At 41.9% G+C, this 22,042-nt stretch overlaps 1 protein-coding gene across 1 annotated transcript; it reads right to left on the reverse strand.

Moving 5' to 3' along the window:
* Positions 1-1,480: 1,480 nt before the first annotated feature.
* Positions 1,481-21,059, reverse strand: LOC133649522 (zinc fingers and homeoboxes protein 1-like). Its single transcript, XM_062046110.1, has 13 exons — positions 20,685-21,059; positions 15,594-15,866; positions 15,245-15,535; positions 14,904-15,188; positions 14,676-14,846; positions 14,578-14,610; positions 14,275-14,517; positions 11,508-11,820; positions 10,840-11,445; positions 10,638-10,764; positions 9,412-10,581; positions 6,481-6,612; positions 1,481-2,028 (listed from the first exon to the last, which is right to left on the reverse strand). Exons 1-13 carry the CDS (start codon positions 20,737-20,739, stop codon positions 1,774-1,776), a joined length of 3,954 nt encoding a protein of 1,317 aa, XP_061902094.1. The 5' UTR covers positions 20,740-21,059; the 3' UTR covers positions 1,481-1,773.
* Between the last annotated feature and the right edge of the window lie 983 nt (positions 21,060-22,042).

Raw genomic sequence — 22,042 nt, forward strand, 5'->3', positions numbered from 1 at the left:
ATGCAGACAAAACAGGAAGTGCATGCTGGCAAAACAGGAAGTGCGTGCAGACAAAACAAGAAGTTAGTGCATGCTAAACAGGAAGTGAGTGCAGACAAAACAGGAAGTGCGTGCAGACAAAAAGGGAAGTGTGTGTTGGCAAAACAGGAAGTGCGTGCAGACAAAACAGGAAGTGAGTTCATGCAAAACAGGAAGTGAGTGCAGACAAAACAGGAAGTGCGTGCAGACAAAAAGGGAAGTGTGTGTTGGCAAAACAGGAAGTGCGTGCAGACAAAACAGGAAGTGAGTGCACGCAAAACAGGAAGTGCGTGCAGACAAAACAGTTCATGCAGGCAAAACAGGAAGTGCGTGCAGACAAAACAGGAAGTGCACGCTGGCAAAACAGGAAGTGCGTGCAGACAAAAGAGGAAGTGAGTGCATGCAAAACAGGAAGTGAGTGCAGACAAAACAGTTAGTGCATGCAGGCAAAACAGGAAGTGCATGCAGACAAAACAGGAAGTGAGTGCAGACAAAAAGGGAAGTGCGTGTTGGCAAAACAGGAAGTGCGTGCAGACAAAACTAGAAGTGCGTGCAGACAAAACAGGAAGTGAGTGCAGACAAAACAGGAAGTGTGTGCAGACAAAAAGGGAAGTGCGTGTTGGCAAAACAGGAAGTGCGTGCAGACAAAACAGGAAGTGCGTGCAGACAAAAAGGGAAGTGTGTGTTGGCAAAACAGGAAGTGCGTGCAGACAAAACAGGAAGTGCGTGCAGACAAAAAGGGAAGTGCGTTTTGGCAAAACAGGAAGTGCGTGCAGACAAAACTAGAAGTGCGTGCAGACAAAACAGGAAGTGAGTGCAGACAAAACAGGAAGTGCGTGCAGACAAAAAGGGAAGTGTGTGTTGGCAAAACAGGAAGTGCGTGCAGACAAAACAGGAAGTGCGTGCAAGAAAAACAGGAAGTGAGTGCATGCAAAACAGGAAGTGCATGCAAACAAAACAGGAAGTGCATGTAGACAAAACAGGAAGCGCATGCAGACAAAACAGGAAGTGCATGCAGACAAAACGGGAAGTGCTTGCAGACAAAACGGGAAGTGCATGCAGACAAAACAGGAAGTGCATGCAGACAAAACGGGAAGTGCTTGCAGACAAAACGGGAAGTGCATGCAGACAAAACAGGAAGTGTATGGAGACAAAACGGGAAGTGTATGCAGACAAAACAGGAAGTGTATGGAGACAAAACAGGAAGTGTATGGAGACAAAACAGGAAGTGTATGGAGACAAAACGGGAAGTGTATGCAGACAAAACAGGAAGTGTATGGAGACAAAACGGGAAGTGTATGGAGACAAAACGGGAAGTGTATGCAGACAAAACAGGAAGTGTATGGAGACAAAACAGGAAGTGTATGGAGACAAAACGGGAAGTGTATGGAGACAAAACAGGAAGTGTGACATCACACAAGCTGATTTGTGAAATTCAAGGATTACTCAACTTTGACAACTTTTCATGTTTATTCAGCATAAACACGCTTGATGCCACTGATTGGACTTCCTAGTGCCTTTCACAATAAAAGTCCTCCAAGGTCAGCTTGGAAGAAATGTTGAATACAAGAGGCGTCACTCTGAGAAATATTTGCAATCTTTGTCATACAAAGTGAAAGAAAGAAAAAAGGTATGAAAGCCGCCACAATAAAAGTGTCCATTTGGAGGTGCAGCATGGTGGTGTCACAACAACATTTGGAGGTGCAGCATGGTGGTGTCACAACAACACCACCACCACCACCACCACCACCATGCTTACGTCGGCTGTGACTTTGCACCAGGAGACACTTGCTCCTCCATGTCGTCAGAAGCTTCTTCTTTCAGCTCACCTTCAAGTGCTTCCTCCTCGCTCAACATCTCCCCGTCTTCCTGCGCTCGCCCACTGAACCACACCCTCACTTCCTGCTCGCTCATGTCCGCCTGCGCCGCCAACGCCTGCACCTCCTCATCCCTCACCACCCCGTGATGGAGGTAGTGCTCCTTCAGCAACGCCTGGCCGCTCATGGCCTGCTTTACACACACACACACGCACACACACACACACACACACGCACACACACACACACAAACACGCACACACACGCCAAAGTGCATTTTTCAGCCAATCAGAATCCTTCAAGATATAAACATTATGTGCATCAATATGATGAAATACTGTTGGACCAAAATGTAATTCCAGTTTTTGTCGTTCATTGTTTGGGTGATGCTGATATGATTCAATCGTTTCCTGTATCGTTCTTCTGAGGTATGACTTGAACAACTAACTTAACTAAAACTAAATTAACTGACTAAATAAATAACTACAAAACTAAATTAACTGACTAAATAACTAACTTAACAACTAACCAACTAAATTAACTGACTAAATAACTAACTTAACAACTAACCAACTAAATTAACTGACTAAAAAACTAACTTAACAACTAACCAACTAAATTAACTGACTAAATTAAAAACTAACCAACTAAATTAACTGACTACATAACTAAATTAAAAACTAACCAACTAAATTAACTGACTAACTAACTTAACAACTAACCAACTAAATTAACTGACTAAATAAATAACTTAACAACTAACCAACTAAATTAACTGACTAAATAACTAACTTAACAGCTAACCAACTAAATTAACTGACTAAATAACTAACTTAACTAACCAACTAAATTAACTGACTATATAACTAAATTAAAAACTAACCAACTAAATTAACTGACTAACTAACTTAACAACTAACCAACTAAGTTAACTGACTAAAAAACTAACTTAACAACTAACAAACTACATTAACTGACAAAATAACTAAATTAAAAACTAACCAACTAAATTAACTGACTAAATAACTAACTTAACAACTAACCAACTGGATTAACTGACTAAATAACTAAATTAAAAACTAACCAACTAAATTAACTGACTAAATAACTAAATTAAAAACTAACCAACTAAATTAACTGACTAAATAACTTAACTAACCAACTAAATTAACTGACTAAATATCTAACTTAACAACTAACAAACTACATTAACTGACTAAATTAAAAACTAACCAACTAAATTAACTGACTAACTAACTTAACAACCAACCAATTAAATTAACTGACTAAATAACTAACCAACTACATTAACTGACTAAATAACTAAATTAAAAACTAACCAACTAAATTAACTGACTGTATAAGTAACTTAACAACTAACCAACTGGATTAACTGACTAAATAACTAAATTAACAACTAACCAACTAAATTAACTGACTAAATAACTAACTTAACAACTAACCAACTACATTAACTGACTAAATAACTAAATTAAAAACTAACCAACTAAATTAACTGACTAAATAACTAATCTACAAACTAACCAACTACATTAACTGACTAACTAACTAAATTAAAAACTAACCAACTAAATTAACTGACTAAATAACTAATCTACAAACTAACCAACTAAATTAACTGACTGTATAAGTAACTTAACAACTAACCAACTAAATTAACTGACTAAATAACTAACTTAACAACTAACCAACTAAATTAACTGACTAAAAAACTAACTTAACAACTAACCAACTAAATTAACTGACTAAATTAAAAACTAACCAACTAAATTAACTGACTACATAACTAAATTAAAAACTAACCAACTAAATTAACTGACTAACTAATTTAACAACTAACCAACTAAATTAACTGACTAAATAACTAACTTAACAACTAACCAACTACATTAACTGACTAAATAACTAAATTAAAAACTAACCAACTAAATTAACTGACTAACTAATTTAACAACTAACCAACTAAATTAACTGACTAAATAACTAACTTAACAACTAACCAACTAAATTAACTGACTAAATAACTAAATTAAAAACTAACCAACTAAATTAACTGACTAACTAATTGAACAACTAACCAACTAAATTAACTGACTAAATAACTAACTTAACAACTAACCAACTACATTAACTGACTAAATAACTAAATTAAAAACTAACCAACTAAATTAACTGACTAAATAACTATTCTAAAAACTAACCAACTAAATTAACTGACTAACTCACTTAGCAACTAACCAACTAAATTAACTGACTAAATAACTAACTTAACAACTAACAAACTACATTAACTGACAAAATAACTAAATTAAAAACTAACCAACTAAATTAACTGACTAAATAACTAAATTAAAAACTAACCAACTAAATTAACTGACTGTATAAGTAACTTAACAACTAACCAACTGGATTAACTGACTAAATAACTAACATAACAACTAACCAACTACATTAACTGACTAAATAACTAAATTAAAAACTAACCAACTAAATTAACTGACTAAATAACTTAACAACTAACCAACTAAATTAACTGACTAAATAACTAACTTAACAACTAACAAACTACATTAACTGACAAAATAACTAAATTAAAAACTAACCAACTAAATTAACTGACTAAATAACTCAATTAAAAACTAACCAACTAAATTAACTGAATGTATAAGTAACTTAACAACTAACCAACTGGATTAACTGACTAAATAACTAACATAACAACTAACCAACTACATTAACTGACTAAATAACTAAATTAAAAACTAACCAACTAAATTAACTGACTAAATAACTTAACAACTAACCAACTAAATTAACTGACTAAATAACTAACTTAACAACTAACAAACTACATTAACTGACTAAATAACTAAATTAAAAACTAACCAACTGAATTAACTGACTAAATAACTTAACAACTAACCAACTAAATTAACTGACTAAATAACTAAATTAAAAACTAACCAACTACTTTAACTGACTAAATTAAAAACTAACCAACTAAATTAACTGACTAACTAACTTAACAACCAACCAATTAAATTAACTGACTAAATAACTAACCAACTACATTAACTGACTAAATAACTAAATTAAAAACTAACCAACTAAATTAACTGACTGTATAAGTACCTTAACAACTAACCAACTGGATTAACTGACTAAATAACTAAATTAACAACTAACCAACTAAATTAACTGACTAAATAACTAACTTAACAACTAACCAACTACATTAACTGACTAAATAACTAAATTAAAAACTAACCAACTAAATTAACTGACTAAATAACTAATCTACAAACTAACCAACTACATTAACTGACTAACTAACTTAACAACTAACCAACTAAATTAACTGACTAAATAACTAACTTAACAACTAACAAGCTACATTAACTGACAAAATAACTAAATTAAAAACTAACCAACTAAATTAACTGACTAAATAATTAAATTAAAAACTAACCAACTAAATTAACTGACTGTATAAGTAACTTAACAACTAACCAACTGGATTAACTGACTAAATAACTAAATTAACAACTAACCAACTAAATTAACTGACTAAATAACTAAATTAAAAACTAACCAACTAAATTGACTAAATAACTTAACAACTAACCAACTAAATTAACTGACTAAATATCTAACTTAACAACTAACAAACTACATTAACTGACTAAATAACTAAATTAAAAACTAACCAACTAAATTAACTGACTAAATAACTAAATTAAAAACTAACCAACTAAATTAACTGACTAACTAATTCAACAACTAACCAACTAAATTAACTGACTAAATAACTAACTTAACAACTAACCAACTACATTAACTGACTAAATAACTAAATTAAAAACTAACCAACTAAATTAACTGACTAAATAACTAATCTAAAAACTAACCAACTAAATTAACTGGCTAACTAACTTAACAACTAACCAACTAAATTAACTGACTAAATAACTAACTTAACTAACAAACTACATTAACTGACTAAATAACTAACTTAACAACTAACCAACTACATTAACTGACTAAATAACTAAATTAAAAACTAACCAACTAAATTAACTGACTAAATAACTAATCTAAAAACTAACCAACTAAATTAACTGGCTAACTAACTTAACAACTAACCAACTAAATTAACTGACTAAATAACTAACTTAACTAACAAACTACATTAACTGACTAAATAACTAACTTAACAACTAACAAACTACATTAACTGACTAAATAACTAAATTAAAAACTAACCAACTAAATTAACTGACTGTATAAGTAACTTAACAACTAACCAACTGGATTAACTGACTAAATAACTAACATAACAACTAACCAACTAAATTAACTGACTAAATAACTATATTAAAAACTAACCAACTAAATTAACTGACTAAATAACTTAACAACTAACCAACTACATTAACTCACTGGGTGGTTGTGATGAGTTGATAAAAATATTATTTCAATAATATCATTTATGTTAAGTAGTAATATATAATAGTAATGCTGACTCATCATTTATACTAACTAAACAACCACCACTTTTTAAGTACTAGGTGTGTGTGTGTGTGTGTCTGTGTGTGTGTGTGTGTGTACATGTTGTTGAGCAGACCTTGCTGGGAGCAGCGCCCCCCTGTGGAGAAGACTTGCAAGGATAGGGTCTCCGTGTTCTAGTGGACCAATTACGGTGTCGCTTCCTGGACTTCTTGTGGACTTTGCTGCCATTGTTGACTCCCTCCTCTACCTGCACACATCACACCACCTGTAACACCCTCTCATCACACCACCTGTAACACCCTCTCATCACACCACCTGTAACACCCTCTCATCACACCACCTGTAACACCCTCTCATCACACATCACACCACCTGTAACACCCTCTCATCACACATCACACCACCTGTAACACCCTCTCATCACACCACCTGTAAGACCCTCTCATCACACATCACACCACCTGTAACATGCACACCTGTTACATGAGGTCACATGGCGTCATGAGGTCATATAACATTCACATGAGGTCACATACTGTGATGAGGTCTCATAATTAGGCCACATGTCATCATGAGTTCACATAGCGTGATGTCTCATGATGAGGTCACATGGCGTGATGAGGTCTCATGATGAGGTCAGATGGCGTGATGAGGTCTCATGATGAGGTCACATGGCGTGATGAGGTCTCATGATGAGGTCAGATGGCGTGATGAGGTCTCATGATGAGGTCACATGGCGTGATGAGGTCTCATGATGAGGTCAGATGGCGTGATGAGGTCTCATGATGAGGTCACATGGCGTGATGAGGTCTCATGATGAGGTCACATGGCGTGATGAGGTCTCATGATGAGGTCACATGGCGTGATGAGGTCTCATGATGAGGTCACATGGCGTGATGAGGTCTCATGAGGTCACATGGCGTGATGAGGTCTCATGATGAGGTCACATGGCGTGATGAGGTCTCATGATGTCACATGGCGTGATGAGGTTCCATGATGAGGTCACATGGCGTGATGTCTCATGATAAGGTCATTAGGTGTAACGATGAGGTCATTAGGTCATGCGATGAGGTCATCAAGTGACGTGATGAGGTCATGAGGTGACGCGATGAGGTCATTAGGTGACGCGACGAGGTCAATAGGTCACACGCTGAGGTCATTAAGTCACAGGATGAGGTCATTAGGTCACACGATGAGGTCATTAGGTGACATGATGAGGTCATTAGGTGAGATGATGAGGTCAATAGGTCACACGCTGAGGTCATTAAGTCACAGGATGAGGTCATTAGGTCACACGATGAGGTCATTAGGTGACATGATGAGGTCATTAGGTGAGATGATGAGGTCAATAGGTCACACGCTGAGGTCATTAAGTCACAGGATGAGGTCATTAGGTCACACGATGAGGTCATTAGGTCACACAATGAGGTCATTAGGTGACATGCTGAGGTCATTAGGTGAGATGATGAGGTCATTAGGTGAGATGATGAGGTCAATAGGTCACACGCTGAGGTCATTAAGTCACAGGATGAGGTCATTAGGTCACACGATGAGGTCATTAGGTCACACGCTGAGGTCATTAAGTCACAGGATGAGGTCATTAAGTCACAGGATGAGGTCATTAGGTCACACGATGAGGTCATTAGGTGACATGATGAGGTCATTAGGTGACATGATGAGGTCATAAGGTGAGATGATTAGGTCAATAGGTCACACGCTGAGGTCATTAAGTCACAGGATGAGGTCATTAGGTCACACGATGAGGTCATTAGGTCACACAATGAGGTCATTAGGTGACATGCTGAGGTCATTAGGTGAGATGATGAGGTCATTAGGTGAGATGATGAGGTCAATAGGTCACACGCTGAGGTCATTAAGTCACAGGATGAGGTCATTAGGTCACACGATGAGGTCATTAGGTCACACGCTGAGGTCATTAAGTCACAGGATGAGGTCATTAAGTCACAGGATGAGGTCATTAGGTCACACGATGAGGTCATTAGGTGACATGATGAGGTCATTAGGTGACATGATGAGGTCATAAGGTGAGATGATGAGGTCAATAGGTCACACGCTGAGGTCATTAAGTCACAGGATGAGGTCATTAGGTCACATGATGAGGTCATTAGGTCACATGATGAGGTCATCGGGTCACATGAGGTCATTAGGTGACATGATGAGGTCATTAGGTGACATGATGAGGTCATTAGGTGACATGATGAGGTCATTAGGTGACATGATGAGGTCATTAGGTGACATGATGAGGTCATTAGGTGAGATGAGGTCAATAGGTCACACGCTGAGGTCATTAAGTCACAGGATGATGTCATTAGGTCACACGATGAGGTCATTAGGTGACATGAGGAGGTCATTAGGTGACATGATGAGGTCATTAGGTGACATGATGAGGTCATTAGGTGACATGATGAGGTCATTAGGTGAGATGATGAGGTCAATAGGTCACACGCTGAGGTCATTAAGTCACAGGATGAGGTCATTAGGTCACACGATGAGGTCATTAGGTCACAGGATGATGTCATTAGGTCACACGCTGAGGTCATTAGGTCACACGATGAGGTCATTAGGTGACACGATGAGGTCATTAGGTGACATGATGAGGTCATTAGGTGACACGATGAGGTCATTAGGTGACACGATGAGGTCATTGGGTCACATGATGAGGTCATCGGGTCACATGAGGTCATTAGGTGACACGATGAGGTCATTAGGTCACACAATGAGGTCATCGGGTGACATTAGGTCACACGATGAGGTCATTAAGTGACACAATGAGGTCATTAGGTGACATGACCAATTTATTAGGTCACACAATGAGGTCATCGGGTGACATTAGGTGACACGATGAGGTAATTAGGTGACACGATGAGGTCATTGGGTCACATGATGAGGTCATCGGGTCACATGAGGTCATTAGGTGACACGATGAGGTCATTAGGTCACACAATGAGGTCATCGGGTGACATTAGGTGACACGATGAGGTCATTGGGTGACACGATGAGGTCATTAGGTGACACGATGATGTACCTTGCCGCTGCGGTAGAGGTAGAACCACTTGAGGTTGGAGTTCTTACAGGCGTAGCGCGTGTCACCAAACCAGTTGACCACGTAGGAGCGCGGCAGACCGCTGTCCTCCGCCATCTTGTCGTAGTCCTGGGCGCTGGGCCACTGCGACCGAACGAAGGCCTTCTTCAGCATGTCCAGCTGCTGCGGCGTTTTCTTCAGCACCTTGCGGCCCGCCGTGGTGTGGCGATCTCGGGCGGCGGGCTCAGCCGCGTCGCCGCCATCTGGGCTGTGCGGCGACGGCGGCGCGTCCCGAGTCTTGCGTCTCTCGATGAACCAGGCGTCCACCTCCCGCCGCGTCAGCTTGGTCTGCGCCCGCAGACGCATCAGCTCCTCGTCCGATGGCGTGTCGCACTGGCGGAAGCTGGACTCCAGGCCCAGGAGCTGCTCCGAGGTCTTCTCTTTGAACTTCTGGGGCGTGAAGTCCGGGAAGGCGTGGCGGAGGCTGGCCCGGCGATCCCGGGGGGGGCGGGGCGAGTCCAGGGAGGGGGCAGTCAGCGGCGGGGCGTCACTGGCGTCGTCGCTAGAGTCGATGACAATGGCGCCGACCTCATCACCGGCGGCGCTGTCGCTAGCGCCGCTCCTTCCGCCTCCATCCGGCGCCGCTGCCCTGGCATCGGCGTGCTGCTCCTTGGCGTCGGCGTGCTGCTCCTTGGCGTCGGCGTGCTGCTCCTTGGCGTTCCTCTGATTGTAGCGCGTGTCGCTGAACCACTTCTTGATGGCGCGCTTGGACAGCTTGGTGATCTGCATGAGGCGAGAGATCTCCGCCTCGCTGGCAAACTGCCGCCTGCCGTAGCTCGCCTTCAGCTCCGCCAGCTGCTCTTTGGACTTCTTGGGTTTGGAGGCGGAGTCCAAAGAGGCCGCCTTCTCCGTCTTGGACTCCGACGCGGATGGTTCGGAAGCTTTGGGCCGGTTGCCGGGTGCGACGGTCAACGCCACGGGCGAGCCCACGGTGCCACCGACTCCGCCCACCTGGGCGAGGACCAGGCCCGGCTGGCCCACGATCTGGCAGGTCTGGAAGATGGACTGCAGGCCGTTGGCGGCGGCGGCGGCCATGTTGGCGGGGATGACGGTGATGGTCTGGGGGACGGTCTGCACGGTGCCGTTGGCCTTCTTCCTGCGTGCCTCGTCCACCTGCCGACAGGAAGCGGGTCAGTTCCCACGCACACGGCGGCGACCTTGGTACCAACCTCCTCGGGCGTCCAGCTGACGCCATGTTTGAGGCGCTGGGCGGAGAACCACACCCTCACGTTCTCCTCGCTGAACTTGGTCTGCGACGACAGGGCGGCGACCTCCGACATCGACGGGTAAGGGAACCTGCGGGCGAGAGGACCTTTGACCTCCTGACACATTTCGTTACACCTGTGACTCCGCCCCCGTGGGCGTGGCTACCTGCTGTAGGCGCTGACCAGCAGGACATTGTTGTCCATGGCGGCGTTGTAGGCGGGAATGCTGCTGACGGGGATGAGCAGCTGCGTCTGGTTCTGATGGTTCTGCAAGGCCGACAGAACCTGCGCCAGCGTCCCGGCAGGAAGTACGGTGCCGCCGCCGCCGCCTTTCACGTGCAGCACGTTGGCGTTGTTCACCACGTAGCTCGGGGACAGCGTCTGGATGTGAAGCGGCGAGGACACGGGGACGAGTCGCGGCCCGCTGGCAGTGACGGGGGCGGGCGACAGCGTGGGCGGCCCGTCGTCGTACTCGTCCTGGCTCTCCACCTTGATGGCGTCCTCCACAGCCATTTTGTGCGAGGCGGTGAACTTTTTGGGCTCCGCCCTGCTCCTCATGATGGGGGTCTTGCTGAGGGCGATGCCTTGGCGCCGCACGTCCTCCTCCTCCTCCTCCTCCTCGCCGTCTTCCATCTTGACGAAGCCGCCGTCGAAGGTGAGGTCGTTGACCGTCTGCTGGAAGACCGTCTCGTTGTTGCGTCTCGCCATGGTGCGTGTGAAGTTGCCCTCGCCCGGGTGATGGCGAGCGTTGTGCGCCAGTAGCGCGTCGTAGCTGCGGGAGAGCGCATGTTAAGACGGGGCGGAGCGGCGAAAAAGGGGGGGGGCGGAGCCTACCTCCTGGTGTGGAAGTCGCACTCCACGCAGACGTAGGAGGTGTTGGTGACCACGTCGGGATGCTCCGAGTCCACGTGCACGGTAAACAGGTTGAGTTGTGGCGTGCGGAAGCTGCAGTACTTGCACTCGTAGCCGCCCTCGCTCGTGTGCGAGTAAATGTCCGAGCCGGCGTCCTCCGACTCCGCCTCACCCATCACGTCCTCAGCCGACGGAGGAGGGACCATGCATGGCGTGCTGGACTTCCTGCGGCTCGCCATCTTTTCCGCAGCTGCTTCAGTTGATGGCGCCTCCTTGTGGCGTCTCGGAGTCCATCCTCATCCTGTCAAGCCTGCAGAGCGAAGCTTCAGTTGATGGCGCCTCCTCGTGGCGTCTTGGAGCCCATCTTCATCCCGTCAAGCCTGCGGAGCCGACAACAAGTTATCTTCATCCTGTCGAGCCTGCGGAGACAAGCTTGCGTTAATACCTCACTCGCGCTCGCGGACGACGACAAGACGCACCGGAAGTGGCGACACTAACGTTAGCTGGGGTCCGCAAGCAGCTGACCGGAAGTGTCCGAGGCGCGGGCTAGCAGCTAGCTACATGTTAGCATCGCGGCTCCGGCGTCTTCATGCGCAGTCTTCCGCCTTCCGCCCGCCGAGGAGTCCATCTGTCGGAGCCGCGACTATCGGCCGTCAGCTCCCGGCCCGCCTCGCATGCTTGGTGTTCGCCGTGTTAAGAAGAAGGAGAGCTGGGAGGACAAGACGCCGTTCGAGCAGCGAATGTGACAATGGCCATTTTGAGAGCGCCGCCGATGAGAGCGCTGGCTCACAAACACGTCCGGTTCTGCATTTTCAAAGTAAAATCTGTTGTGAGCAGACGCACAGGTTTGCTACTTTGCAACACGACATATATTTGAATGTCATTCACAAAAATACTGCTGGGATTGTTTTTAAAACGAGGCTTTTCACATTAAATGGTTCTCATTTAGGTCAACGAGCAATGGCGTAACTTTTATTTTGAAGGGTAGCATTCAGAGGCAATGTTATTCGGCTGACTGATGTTGACTTGTTAGTTCAATCTGTTGCCTTCTTTTTCCCGGTGAACGTGCCCGGACGCGATGACGTCACCGGCGAACCTACGTGACTTGACCGACACGTCAATGTTTAATTAATAGAAATAGATTATTGCTGAATTAATTACGTTAGACAATAGTTTATTTTCTTACAAGCTGAAGGGGAATTTCAATTTTTTTTGGAACGTTGCCTATTATTCACAATCTTTGAATGTAAAACAAGAACACATATGTTTGTCTTTTTGTGTGCATTCTAAATAATAAAACACGGCTAGTACGAGGTGGTTAACAATGCAGTTAATGATAGTACACGATTGCACCTATAAAGCCCTCTCAAATAAATGTGAAAAAACACAAACTATATATATATATATATATATATATATATATATATATATATATATATATATATATATATATATATATATATATATATATATATATACATACACACATATAGTGTATATATATAAATGTATGATATATATAATGTATACATACTTATATGTATACATATATATAAACATCTAATAATATTTGATACAAGTAATAATGCAATTAATTATTTAAAAAATAATATTAGATTCAGACATTGGACATCAAGTATTATAAAATATTACAAAGTTGAAAATTAAGTATAATAAACTATAATACATGTGTACATGATGTATAATACTACATGTGGCATAGTAATACTACATGTGTACATGAAGTATAATAACACTACATGTGTACATGAAGTATAATAATACTACATGAGGTATAATAATACTACATGAGTACATGAAGTATAATAATACTACATGAGGTATAATAATACTACATGAGGTATAATAATACTACAGGAGGTATAATAGTACTACATGAGTACATGAAGTATAATAATACTACATGTGTACATGAGGTATAATAATACTACATGAGGTATAATAATACTACATGAGGTATAATAGTACTACATGAGTACATGAGGTATAATAATACTACATGTGTACATGAAGTATAATAATACTACATGTGTACATGAAGTTTAATAATACTACATGTGTACATGAGGTATAATAATACTACATGAGGTATAATAATACTACATGAGGTATAATAGTACTACATGAGTACATGAAGTATAATAATACTACATGTGTACATGAGGTATAATAATACTACATGAGGTATAATAATACTACATGAGGTACAATAATACTACATGTGTACATGAGGTATAATAATACAACATGTGTACATGAGGTATAATAATACTACATGAGGTATAATAATACTACATGAGGTATAATAATACTACATGTGTACATGAGGTACAATAATACTACATGTGTACATGAGGTATAATAATACTACATGAGGTATAATAATACTACATGAGTACATGAAGTATAATAATACTACATGTGTATAATAATACTGTAAGTACATATGAATATATTAGTGTTGGCGTGCTGGCTGATGATGATTGACTCCGCCCACCACACAGGTGAGATGGTGTGTCAGTGAAGAGAGAGAGAGAGAAGTAGTGTCACCATGGAAACACAAAGGTATTTATTTCATCATGAACAGCAGGGAGTCCGAGGTGGCCACGCCCACATGGATGATGTCACGGGTGGAAGGTCAAGCCAGTGAGGTCAGCAGCTGAGCTGTAGGGGGCGGGGCGCACTTTGTGTTACCTCCATATGCACCACGTAGGCCACGCCCACTTACCTGACTCGAGTGCCTCGGCGGGAAGAGCGGGTGGTTCCTGCGGGCGGGCAGCGGCGGGCGTGTCCTCTACAGCGGCGGGCGTGTCCTCTGCAGCGGCGGGCGTGTCCTCTGCAGCGGCGGGCGTGTCCTCTGCAGCGGCACCAGGACAGAGAGGGTGGGTTTGTACTTCCTGCGGCGACGCGTCAGTGCCCGGGTCCACGCCCGAGTCCACGCTCGAGTCCCGCGAGTGGGTAGGTGAGGGGCCTGCCAAGACAGGAAGTGCCGTTAGTGCGGCCTTTAGAGCGGCGCCGTGGCGAGACTCACCTTTCGTCTGGCTGTGCAGGAACCGGTCAGCCGCTGGAAGGACGACGCCAACATGTTACATCATCCATGACATCATCGGCCAGGCCAAGGTGATTTACCTGCTGATTTACTCGATAACAGCTGGCGAAGCACACCTGCTGACTCCTCCCCTTTGGTCCTCCTGCAGAGCCGCCAGCACACCAGCAGCATCACCGACATACAAATGGCGGCGGAGACGACGGCGGCGGCGATGGCGAAGCCGTTGAGTCCTCGGTGGACGGTGGCGCCATCTGGGGACAAAGGCGCACCATGACGGGCTAGCGAGGCGCAGAGAAGGGCGGCCTCACCCCAAAGCGCGTCCACGCTGAGACCGGACGCAGGATGGCGGAGCGTGCAGGTGAAGGCGGCCGCGTCGCTGCTCAACACCTCCACGCTGTCCCGCCTCTGGAAGGTGGAGTCCTCGTTGGGCCGCACGCCCGAAGACGTCACCCCGTCCTCCCAGGTCAGGGTGCGGCGGTCGCGCCGGATCTCCAAGATGGCGTCCTTGTGGTAGAAGCCCGTGGCCAAGCAGGTGAGCAGCAGGTTGTCGGCCAGGTGCGACTTCCTGGCGAACAGGAGGAGGGCGGGCGGCTCTGCGGGGACAAGCGTGTGAGCATCGGGTTCCACTTCGCCACCGTGCTAAACGTACGCGCTCGCTCCACGTCGTCCCGCTGGTACTTGAGGAAGTGAGTCATCCAGGTGACGCACTCCTTGTCCAGGTAGGCGCGGGTGTAGTCCTTCAGCAGGTGCACCTCGTCCCACTTCCTCTTGGTCTCCAGCGCCGCGTCGGAGGCCGCCACCCACACCGCCTGCTCGTAGTCGAAGGACAGGAAGTTGCGGCCGTCGTAGCTGAAGCGGTCCAAGCCGCGCCGGAACTGCACGCTGCCGTCGGGCCGCAGGTCGCCGTGACAACCGTGCAACCACTGCAGGACGTGCAGGCCTGGAGGGAGGAGGCGTGTCAGGTGACCTGGGGAGGGGGCGGGGCCAGCCGGTCTCACCTGAGCTGTTGTGTCTGAGGCGGTGCAGGACGATGTCCATGTTGACCTTGAACCAGCGCTGCTTGCTCCGCCTCGCCTCGCTGCCTCGCTGCCAGTAGTTGGCGCTCAGGTTGTGTTGCATCCACGCCTGCTTGGGCACCTTCACCATGGCAACGCTGTCGTAGTAGTCGATCACGTGACCGTCCAGCACGCCCATCGCCGTGAACTCCTGCGCCCCCGCCAGCACCGCCCCCTCCGACACCGCCGTGTAGATGTAGGTCAGAGAGTGCCCGTCTGACACACACACACACACACACGCACACACACACACACACACACACACACACACACACACATGCGTGCGCGTAAGGACATGCTGCGCACACACTTGTCACACACACACTCGTAACAAACACTCACCTGTAACACACACACACACCTGGAACACTTACTTGTGTTACTGTAACACAATTGCAACAAACACACTTGTAACACCCACGCACACACACTTGTAACACCCACACACACACTCTTGTAACAAACACACTTGTAACACCCACACACACACTCTTGTAACAAACACACTTGTAACACCCACACTCTTGTAACAAACACGCTTGTAACACCCACACACACTTGTAACAAACACGCTTGTAACACCCACACACACTTGTAACAAACACACTTGTAACACCCACACACACACTCTTGTAACAAACACACTTGTAACACCCACACACACACTCTTGTAACAAACACACTTGTAACACCCACACACACTTGTAACAAACACACTTGTAACACCCACACACACACTCTTGTAACAAACACACTTGTAATACCCACACACACACTCTTGTAACAAACACACTTGTAACACCCACACACACACTCTTGTAACAAACACACTTGTAACACCCACACACACTTGTAACAAACACGCTTGTAACACCCACACACACACTCTTGTAACAAACACACTTGTAACACCCACACACACTTGTAACAAACACACTTGTAACACCCACACACACACTCTTGTAACAAACACACTTGTAACACCCACACACACTTGTAACAAACACACTTGTAACACCCACACACACTTGTAACAAACACACTTGTAACACCCACACTCTTGTAACAAACACACTTGTAACACCCACACACACTTGTAACAAACACACTTGTAACACCCACACACACTTGTAACAAACACACTTGTAACACCCACACACACACTCTTGTAACAAACACACTTGTAACACCCACACACACACTCTTGTAACAAACACACTTGTAACACCCACACACACACTCTTGTAACAAACACACTTGTAACACCCACACACACACTCTTGTAACAAACACACTTGTAACACCCACACACACTTGTAACAAACACACTTGTAACAAACACACTTGTAACACCCACACACACTTGTAACAAACACACTTGTAACACCCACACACACTTGTAACAGACACACTTGTAACACCCACACTCTTGTAACAAACACACTTGTAACACCCACACACACTTGTAACAAACACACTTGTAACACCCACACACACTTGTAACAAACACACTTGTAACACCCACACACACTTGTAACAAACACACTTGTAACACCCACACACACTTGTAACAAACACACTTGTAACAAACACACTTGTAACACCCACACACACTTGTAACAAACACACTAGTAACACCCACACTATTGTAACAAACACGCTTGTAACACCCACACACACTTGTAACAAACACACTTGTAACAAACACACTTGTAACACCCACACACACTTGTAACACCCACACTATGGTAACAAACACGCTTGTAACACCCACACACACTTGTAACAAACACGCTTGTAACACCCACACACACTTGTAACAAACACACTTGTAACAAACACGCTTGTAACACCCACACACACTTGTAACAAACACACTTGTAACAAACACACTTGTAACACCCACACACACTTGTAACAAACACTTTTGTAACAAACACACTTGTAACACCCACACACACTTGTAACAAACACACTTGTAACAAACACACTTGTAACACCCACACACACTTGTAACAAACACTTTTGTAACAAACACACTTGTAACACCCACACACACTTGTAACAAACACACTTGTAACACCCACACACACTTGTAACAAACACACTTGTAACAAACACACTTGTAACACCCACACACACTTGTAACAAACACACTTGTAACAAACACACTTGTAACGCCCACACACACTTGTAACAAACACACTTGTAACACCCACACACACTTGTAACAAACACACTTGTAACACCCACACACACTTGTAACACCCACACACACTTGTAACAAACACACTTGTAACACCCACACTTTTGTAACAAACACACTTGCAACACCCACACTCTTGTAACAAACACGCTTGTAATGTGCACATACCTTATATTTTTGAGCCCGAATACAAAGAGGATGAACAATAAGTTTTAGAGAGTACAATGAGAGGACCTTCCATCTCAATTGTTACATTTTTTTTTTACCATTTCAAGGCATAAAAAAGCATTTGTGTTCTTGTCTAACAAAAGGATGGAAACACATCTCTTTATTTGCAGTATGACTGACCTGACCATGTGGCCAGAGTGAGAAGTGTTACGACACCCACGCACAATCTACGGAAACTACCGGAGATTTTCCAAGAGAAATATTCCATTTAGACGGTATAGTCACGTCGTAAACACCAGGAAGTCAAGTTGACAATCAAACTTAATAAAGTTAGTAAAGTCAAGTTGACAATCAAACTTATTAAGTTAGCAAAGTCAAGTTGACAATCAAACTTATTAAGTTAGTAAAGTCAAGTTGACAATCAAACTTATTAAGTTAGCAAAGTCAAGTTGACAATCAAACTTATTAAGTTAGTAAAGTCAAGTTGACAATCAAACTTATTACGTTAGTAAAGTCAAGTTGACAATCAAACTTATTAAGTTAGTAAAGTCAAGTTGACAATCAAACTTATTACGTTAGTAAAGTCAAGTTGACAATCAAACTTATTAAGTTAGCAAAGTCAAGTTGACAATCAAACTTATTAAGTTAGCAAAGTCAAGTTGACAATCAAACTTATTACGTTAGTAAAGTCAAGTTGACAATCAAACTTATTAAGTTAGCAAAGTCAAGTTGACAATCAAACTTATTAAGTTAGCAAAGTCAAGTTGACAATCAAACTTATTAAGTCAGTAAAGTCAAGTTGACAATCAAACTTATTAAGTTAGCAAAGTCAAGTTGACAATCAAACTTATTAAGTTAGCAAAGTCAAGTTGACAATCAAACTTATTAAGTTAGTAAAGTCAAGTTGACAATCAAACTTATTACGTTAGTAAAGTCAAGTTGACAATCAAACGTATTAAGTTAGCAAAGTCAAGTTGACAATCAAACTTATTACGTTAGTAAAGTCAAGTTGACAATCAAACTTATTAAGTTAGCAAAGTCAAGTTGACAATCAAACTTATTAAGTTAGCAAAGTCAAGTTGACAATCAAACTTATTAAGTTAGCAAAGTCAAGTTGACAATCAAACTTATTAAGTTAGCAAAGTCAAGTTGACAATCAAACTTATTACGTTAGCAAAGTCAAGTTGAAAGCAGACAATAAAAGTTATTAAGTTAGCAAAGTCAAGTTGACAATCAAACTTATTAAGTTAGCAAAGTCAAGTTGACAATCAAACTTATTACGTTAGTAAAGTCAAGTTGAAAGCAGACAATCAAACTTATTAAGTTAGCAAAGTCAAGTTGACAATCAAACTTATTAAGTTAGCAAAGTCAAGTTGACAATCAAACTTATTAAGTTAGTAAAGTCAAGTTGACAATCAAACTTATTACGTTAGTAAAGTCAAGTTGACAATCAAACTTATTAAGTTAGCAAAGTCAAGTTGACAATCAAACTTATTAAGTTAGCAAAGTCAAGTTGACAATCAAACTTATTAAGTTAGCAAAGTCAAGTTGACAATCAAACTTATTAAGTTAGTAAAGTCAAATTGACAATCAAACTTATTAAGTTAGTAAAGTCAAGTTGACAATCAAACTTATTAAGTTAGCAAAGTCAAGTTGACAATCAAACTTATCAAGTTAGTAAAGTCAAGTTGACAATCAAACTTATCAAGTTAGTAAAGTCAAGTTGACAATCAAACTTAATAAAGTTAGCAAAGTGAAGTTGACAATCAAACTTATTAAGTTAGCAAAGTCAAGTTGACAATCAAACTTATTAAGTTAGCAAAGTCAAGTTGACAATCAAACTTATTAAGTTAGCAAAGTCAAGTTGACAATCAAACTTATTAAGTTAGCAAAGTCAAGTTGACAATCAAACTTATTACGTTAGTAAAGTCAAGTTGACAATCAAACTTATTAAGTTAGCAAAGTCAAGTTGACAATCAAACTTATTAAGTTAGCAAAGTCAAGTTGACAATCAAACTTATTACGTTAGTAAAGTCAAGTTGACAATCAAACTTATTAAGTTAGCAAAGTCAAGTTGACAATCAAACTTATTAAGTTAGTAAAGTCAAGTTGACAATCAAACTTATTAAGTTAGCAAAGTCAAGTTGACAATCAAACTTATTAAGTTAGCAAAGTCAAGTTGACAATCAAACTTATTAAGTTAGTAAAGTCAAGTTGACAATCAAACTTATTAATTTAGCAAAGTCAAGTTGACAATCAAACTTATTAAGTTAGTAAAGTCAAGTTGACAATCAAACTTATTAAGTTAGTAAAGTCAAGTTGACAATCAAACTTATTAAGTTAGTAAAGTCAAGTTGACAATCAAACTTATTAAGTTAGTAAAGTCAAGTTGACAATCAAACTTATTAAGTTAGTAAAGTCAAGTTGACAATCAAACTTATTAAGTTAGTAAAGTCAAGTTGACAATCAAACTTATTAAGTTAGTAAAGTCAAGTTGACAATCAAACTTATTAAGTTAGTAAAGTCAAGTTGAAAGCAGACAATAAAAGTTATTAAGTTAGTTTTTCACTCCACTGAGACTTTGAAGCGATCACTTTACTTTCACTTTACTTTCACTTTCCTTTCACTTTGCTTTCTTTCTTCCTTGCTTCGCGACTCACCACAGTTGGCCCTCAGTGCAGCTGCAAAGAGAAGGTAGACGCCGAGCACGGACATGGCGCCAAGTGCAGGTGACACCTGTCCAGGTGTGGATGAAGTGGACTTTCAATGAAGGATCTTCTGCTTCTGTGCCGCTGTCAGCGCGGTGCGTTCAGGAGCGGCTCGGATATTAGCGATGCTGGGCTTCCTTTACTTCCTGCTACGCACTAACTTGAAATATCACAACCAACCTTTAGCTCCGTAGTTGGCGGTTTACTCGTATTACTTATTTAAAACCACACAACAAGGAGTCCAGAACTTTCACATAAATAATCCACCTTGTCGTCTAATAAGCAAACTTCGTGCAGGAAACAGAGCTGGCTTCTTGTCCGACACTTGCAGCCGGTCTTGAACGCATCATAATCTTCCAACTTCAAGTTGTTGTACCTGTCACACCTGTTCAACAACAACATTCAGTCACACCTGTAAACACACAACATTCAGTCACACTTTATTAACAACAACATCCAGTAACACCTGCAAATAAACAACATTTAGTAACACCTGTAAATAAACAACATTTAGTAACACCTGTAAATAAACAACATTTAGTAACACCTGTAAATAAACAACATTTAGTCACACTTTATTAACAACAACATCCGGTAACACCTGTAAATAAACAACATTCAGTAACACCTGTAAATAAACAACATCCAGTAACACCTGTAAATAAACAACATTCAGTGACACCTGTAAATAAACAACATTTAGTCACACTTTATTAACAACAACATCCGGTAACACCTGTAAATAAACAACATTCAGTAACACCTGTAAATAAACAACATCCAGTCACACCTGTAAATAAACAATATTCAGTAACACCTGTAAATAAACAACATTCAGTAACACTTGTAAATAAACAACATTCAGTAACACCTGTAAATAAACAACATTCAGTAACACCTGTAAATAAACAACATTCAGTAACACCTGTAAATAAACAACATCCAGTCACACCTGTAAATAAACAACATTCAGTAACACCTGTAAATAAACAACATTCAGTAACACATGTAAATAAACAACATCCAGTCACACCTGTAAATAAACAACATTCAGCAACACCTGTAAATAAACAACATTCAGTGACACCTGTATATAAACAACATCCAGTAACACCTGTAAATAAACAACATTCAGTAACACATGTAAATAAACAACATCCAGTCACACCTGTAAATAAACAACATTCAGTAACACCTGTAAATAAACAACATCCAGTAACACCTGTAAATAAACAACATTCAGTAACACCTGTAAATAAACAACATTCAGTAACACCTGTAAATACACAACATTCAGTCACACCTGTAAA

This window comes from Entelurus aequoreus, linkage group LG05, assembly GCF_033978785.1.
Source record: "Entelurus aequoreus isolate RoL-2023_Sb linkage group LG05, RoL_Eaeq_v1.1, whole genome shotgun sequence".
NCBI lineage: Eukaryota > Metazoa > Chordata > Actinopteri > Syngnathiformes > Syngnathidae > Entelurus > Entelurus aequoreus.

Bases quoted from the DNA above. Each gene is read 5' to 3' on its own strand.
- LOC133649522 (XM_062046110.1), bottom strand. From the start codon at position 20,739: ATGTCCGTGCTCGGCGTCTACCTTCTCTTTGCAGCTGCACTGAGGGCC. The intron at 15,189-15,244 runs GTACGTTTAGCA...TTGTCCCCGCAG, and splicing joins GGACGACGTGGAGCGAGCGC to AGCCGCCCGCCCTCCTCCTG. The intron at 11,446-11,507 runs GTAGGCTCCGCC...GCTCTCCCGCAG, and splicing joins TGCGACTTCCACACCAGGAG to CTACGACGCGCTACTGGCGC.